This window comes from Oryzias melastigma, linkage group LG7, assembly GCF_002922805.2.
Source record: "Oryzias melastigma strain HK-1 linkage group LG7, ASM292280v2, whole genome shotgun sequence".
In the NCBI taxonomy this organism is placed as follows: domain Eukaryota; kingdom Metazoa; phylum Chordata; class Actinopteri; order Beloniformes; family Adrianichthyidae; genus Oryzias; species Oryzias melastigma.
The window spans coordinates 32,102,701-32,108,859 of record NC_050518.1 but is presented as its reverse complement, the minus strand read 5'-3'; the positions used below and the strand labels follow the sequence as shown (position 1 = coordinate 32,108,859).

General features: G+C 39.5%; 2 protein-coding genes across 6 annotated transcripts in view; one reads left to right on the top strand and one right to left on the bottom strand.

The window, feature by feature from the left end:
* Window positions 1–2,043, bottom strand: part of prkcz (protein kinase C, zeta) — a gene marked incomplete at its 5' end in the record, with an annotated part of 65,267 nt that extends 63,224 nt beyond the window's left edge. The window contains 2 exon segments of the mRNA XM_024264431.1: window positions 1,379–1,466; window positions 1,922–2,043. Of these exon segments, the coding sequence (XP_024120199.1) occupies window positions 1,379–1,466; window positions 1,922–2,043 (210 nt within the window).
* LOC112140035 (paired box protein Pax-7) overlaps window positions 1–6,159 on the top strand; it is a 629,290-nt gene that overhangs the window by 116,370 nt on the left and 506,761 nt on the right. The gene's annotated exons all lie outside the window — the stretch shown is intronic.

The following is a 6,159-nucleotide window of genomic DNA, read 5'->3' as shown; positions in this document are numbered from 1 at the left end:
GATGTTTTCATTGTGATTTTCCTCATTTATATGAATATTTTTAATCGATAATCATTTATTAAAATGTTTTTCTAAACTTTATGTTTTTTTTTGCATCAATTATAATGAAAATACTTTCATTATGTTTTATCTGGTACCATGGGGTCAATTTAGTATCAGCCTAAAGTGAATGAAAACCCAGATTGTAAATTTGAAAAAATATTGAAAACTTGAAAGAAATATAAAAAACTTGGAAAAATAGTTGTAAATTTAAAACTTAATGACAAGAAAAACTAAACTAAACTAAACTCAAACCTTTTGGTTTCTCCCTCTTTACTTCCAGTTCACTGCTGAGCTGATCCTATTTTTGCATGGAGGCGGAGCTTCCAGCTCATTGGCTACCAGGACATGATTTCCCATGATTCATTCTAGTAAACTTGTTTTCTATGAAGGTTTGAACTTTGAGAGTTTAAACATGAGAGAACTGAGTCAGGTCCCGGTAACCAATGAGCTTGAAGCCCCGCCCCCACGTAAAAACAGAATCAGCCAGAACTTGAAAACTGAGAACCGAAAACAAAGTGAAAGAAATAGAAAGATAAGTTGAACATAAAGATTAACACAATTTTCTTATTTGGTAACAGCTTTAGTTTTTTTTTGTTATTCGAGTCTTACATTTACAATTATTTTTCAAATTTTCAATATTTCTGTCTAGTTTAAAATAATATTTTTTACATTTTGTTTTCAAATTTTCTATTTTTTTTTTTCCGAATTTACGATCTGGTTTACTTTAAGATGATCCTAAACTGACTCCATGATTTCGTCTCACTTTGTTATTTTATATATTCTGTAAAAGTTTTGCTTCTTCTGTCTTTTTGTTTGTATTCGATCTGTTTTTACTGCAGACATTATAATAATCAAATATGAATTTGATCGACAGTCGACATTAACTCTTTAATACTGTAGATGTTTCCAGCGACACAGAATATAAAACATTCTTCAAACTACCTAAACTCTCTTAAACTGTTTATGTGATGTCTGTTATTTTCAATGAACTCTAGTGAATTGCATGAAGACTCCATTATTGTACAGTGTTGTATCTATAAGTTGTTTTGTCGACTTCAGAATCTGTCAACTTGACATAAAGTGCATTAAGAGTTGAGAAGCTACGACTTTAAAATGTCAGAACTGGAGCTAAAGCTCTGAGTTAAAGGGTTAAACACAGACGGGTCTCTCTTCAGATTCTATCTTCAGATTCTATCTTCAGATTAAATCTTCAGATTCTATCTTCAGATTCAATCTTCAGATTAAATCTTCAGATTCAATCTTCACTTTCCTCAGTAACGGGAATAACGCTGCAGCAGCATGCAGTACCAGTCTGAACCAGAGGTGGCGCTCACCATGCAGCAGAAGTCCAGAACTTCGTGTTCGGCCGTAAATCCGAAAAGCTTCATCCAGCTCCATCTGGGAGGAGATGGTACAAGGATCTCCTGCAAACAAGTCGAGTGGATCAGAGAGTGACTCGGACTTTCTTCTTCTCTTCTCAACCATGACTCGGCACACGGAGGTCCAGACGTCTGCTGGTCCACCTTCGGTTCTGAGTCAGGCTGACTCACCAGAACATTGTTCTGTTGATGATCAGGTTCAGTCGGGCACCAGCGCTATCATTACAGAGGAGCTGCAAGCCCAAACCATCAACCCCCACCACCGTGTTTCAGAACCAACATCAGCATGTAGAGTCCTGGAGTTCTGATGCCGTTTGGGATCCTCAGTCGGAACTGAGGCTTTGGTTCTTAACCAAACATCAATATGTGACGACTTGAGGAGGAGAACGTGTTGAGAACCTGAACACGGTCCATCAGGGACCTGCAGGTCTGGGTAACGAGGACGGCTGCTTCTTCTCAGATGGTTCCTGACATTCTCTGAAGGGGGGGGGGGGGCTCACCTTCATCATCGATCCACTTCAGGGTGATGGGCTGCTGCTTGGCCACGCTGCACATGGTCCTCACCTCGCCGCACAGCTGCAGGAAGGTTACGGAGGCGGGAAGGTCCGTGATCAGCATGTCCCTGAAAACACAGAGCCGGTTGAGTCAACACCGATGGAGCCGACGTCTCCATCTGCTCCCGCCTTCACAGAAACACCACCACGGCGCTGGCAGGAGGAGGAGGAGGAACTGCTGCCAGACGAACCGCAAAGCTTCATTTGAATCCTTTCATCAAAGATGTCATAGTGAACGAAACATTAAGTGACTTTAAAGGTGAAAAACATCAAAACATCAGACAGATCTTTGAAAACCACGTTAAGAAGCAGGACTGAAGTCTACCCCTGAACCTGTGTAACTAACTCACTAACATACACTAACTCCTAGAGAACCAAACACGAGACTATTGCTGCTTCCACTCGTTATTACCACCATCAGAGCGGTCAGGTGACATCATCACCGCATCATCACCATCACTCACTCTGTGCAGCAGAGATGCAGGACCAACGAGGACCAAACAGCATCAGCTCTCCTTCAAGACAGAACAAAATTCTGGTTCTGACTCAGGATCTGCAGGTCAGATCCAGACCAGAATCTGGATTCTGGGCTGCAGGTGACCCTCTGAAGGTCGGTCTGCAGAGCTCTACATCCGTTTCAAACCATCAGTCTCCATTTAATGGAGCTTAATCGGGGCCACCACAAAAAAAGTAAAATGTACAAAACTTGTTGCTATTCTAAAATAAACATCATTATTTTCAGCTTCAAATGTTGTTTTTTTAGGTTTCAAAACTCAAAATTTCCATTTCAAAACGTTTTTTTCAATTTCAACTCCTATTCTTTTTGGTTTTTTAATCTGAAAATTTCCGTTTCAAAACTTGTAGCTGTTCAAAGAGCCTGTGACTCAATAAGATGGCGCTTTGAACGGGCTAGAACGCCGTTTTGGACGTGAGGCTAGAACGCCGTTTTGGACGTGCGGTTTGTACGCGATCAAACTCTGCTTTTTACACCCGTCTATTGACAACTTCAGACTATGACAGTACAGACTGAACAGACATTTTCTGACCGTAATCATCACAGTTCTCAGAGTCAGTGAACGCACCGGGACTGAAGGTACCACCCTCATCGATTTTGATTGGTCCTTCGTGTTAGCTCCGCCCCAACGGGGCCAAAAGTTTTGAATCAGACATTTTCAGATTCAAAAGCAAAAGAAAAGGAGTTGAAGGTGAAAAACAGATTTGAAAAAATAAAGTTTTGAAATTCAAATTTTGAGTTTTGAAACCTAAAAAACTGAACATTTGAAGCTGAAAATAACACGTTTATTTTAGAATAGCAAACATTTTTGGACATTTGACTTTTTTTTTGGGTCAAACACCAATATTTTTTTTTCAATTTCTTTTATTTGGGTTTCAAATAATATTGGCCCCTCTTTATCTCCATACTGTTGGTGTTACGGGACGTCCCTGAAGACTCAGAGTTGGAAAAACACCACAGAACTGCTGAGTCAGCATGAACATCATGTTTGACCAAAGCGAACTTTCTGCTGATGCAGGATCTCCTGACAGCGAGGACGACATATGAGCACAAACCTCCACTGAACCACTTCAACTTCACAACACAGGAACTCAGTTTGAACCAGAACATGTTCCATCATCAACACCTCTAATGTAGAGACCTTCCTGGAGTCCGTGTTCCTTCAGGAAGTCTGGACTGTTTTCATCCAAACATCCCTGAGAATGACGCAGCAGAAAATATCTGCTTCCGGTTTCAACTCTTAGAGCGTCTGCATGTTTTCAGTTTGGTTCCTCAACAATCCAACAATCCAACCTTAAGTCCATTTAAGACAGAGGAGGCCTCAACAAGACAAGCATGGAGCTGAGCAGCAGACTGAGGAGCTGGTTGAGTTTTAGTTGTTGAGCTGCTGGTTTGTTTTATTCTCTTTTACCCTTTTTGTCCTCAGTAGTCTTACTCTGCTGGGTTTTGTTATTTTAGTTTGAGGTTGGACCTTGGTAGTCTTAGTTTGTTGGCTTTGTTTGTTTGTTTTCTTTGGGTGGTTGTGGTTGGGCGGCCCTGACTCCGACGGCCGACATGACTGGGTCGATAATCTCCGACTTATCTTATGTTTGGGTCCAATTCCCTCTGGTTTGTCTTTTCTTTGAACCGGAACACGACTTCTTTTTCCCTTTTGTTTTTTTTCAGGACACAGTTTCTTTGTTTCCTTTATTTAATAAACTTTGTTCCTTTTTCTCACTGCGGCTCGTTTCAAGAAGCAGGTTTAACAAATTCAGAGTTAAAACCTGAACTCAGAGTTCACTGACTCAAAACTCGTAAACTCAGAGTTTTCGGTTTCTGAACAGCTGAAAAGAGTTCAATCAACTTTGAGTAGTTGGACTCAGAATCAGGTGCGTTGCGACCATAAAAAGTCCTAAACAATGGAGCACAGACATTAGGATTCACCATGGCAACGGGAAACACCTCTAGGGCTTCATACTTCATGGTAAAAGAAATGGATCTGTTCCTACAAGCAAATGCTGATTATGAGCACAATTTCTGCATAAAAGATCAAAACAGCTGCAGTGGCAAAACAGAGAAAATATCTGCAGAGTTAATGCGTACATCTACATTTCAATCATTCTTCTTTAATTCTCCAGCTTCAGCATCTGTCTGTAAACATGACGGCGAGTCTGCAGAAAACAATGTTTCTTCACTTCATTTAAACGATCGTACAGACACAGACCGTCCCAACTTCAGTCTGAAGTTCATCAGTAAACCAGAGGAAGCAAACCTCGAGTCGACTGATCTGTATTCACACATTCCAGCTGAAAAAGTATCAAACCACGAATGTTTGCTCAATTTTATCAACACATTCCCACCTTTCTTCGGCCTATTTTCAGGAATCTGAGCTCCTCCAGAATATTCCTGCTGGTTCTTTACCTCCTAGTGTTTAAAGCTTTCCTTTCTGGAGCTCCAGTGTTTCTGTTCTTTCATTTACTGTAACTTTTTCATTGGTAACACGATCATTCCAGGAGAATCTGCTGGAGAAAAGCGTCTCGATGAGCCGCTTTTCTCCAGCAGAATCTCCTGGAATGATCGTGTTAATGGTTGAAAAGTTCCCGTATGTTAACGATTTTGTGTTCCAGCGTCACCGACGACGCCTCCGGTGTTGAAGGTTTGTTTTCTGCTGGTTGAAAATGAAGGAAAAAAGGTTTAAATGCTACGGCAGGAATCCTTCAGGTTTCTGCAGACACTGGACTCTTTCAGCTGAACTGTTATTACTAAACTCCAAATAAAAAAATGTGATGAATCTGTGTGGAAACTACATTTCAGTCACATTCAGACACACTGAAAGCAGTTATTCATCCAGAGAAATTTATCTTTTCTTATTTAGCAGTTAAAACATTCATGTACAATCCAATAAACACCATGTCATTTGAATCAGTTTATAACTTTTTTATTGACTATTTAGACATTAAAATTTTGAACGTTCCTTTAACAAATGATTGACCGTTTAAGCTTTTTAAAATGAACATTAAAACATTTTCTTTCTCTACATTCTATCAGTTGTGATGCTGGTGATGTTTTTACGTTACAGTTAAATAAAGCTACAGTGCCTCAATCAAAATGTTATTTCTAATATAATCAATTTAAGACTATTTTATAACTGTATAAGTCGATTAATTAACACCTCAGATCACTCTGGTTGGATCGTAGGAATAGAAATCATTTCATCATTAAACATTTGACAATGATGTCATTATTTTCAACACTATTAACTTTGGTCAGCTAGTTTAACTTTTTCTATTTTACCTGTTTTTACATTTATCATCAGGTTAAACAAACTGTGAAAATGTTGCTTTAGAATTTTAAAAAGGACTTCAGCTTTTGAATCTTTTTATGTTTTTATCAAACTTCTGCAAAAGCAGCTTCAGCTTCAGCACAAACGTTTCCAGCAGAAGTTTCAGTTTTCGAGCTACAGCTGACAGAAGACACAAACAGATGACCTTGACTGAGTCTGAAGGACATCAGATCTTACAAACGGGAAGTTTTCAGCCTAACGGTTCATTTTATTAGTTTTATCCTTCCACTGCAACACTTCTCGTTAGTTTCTCCAACAAAGTGAGAAGCTATAATCAGACAAATGACGGGGAAATGCTTTCCAGATTCTGGCTGTAGGAGTTGGAATGCAGAACATGGAACGTTTGGA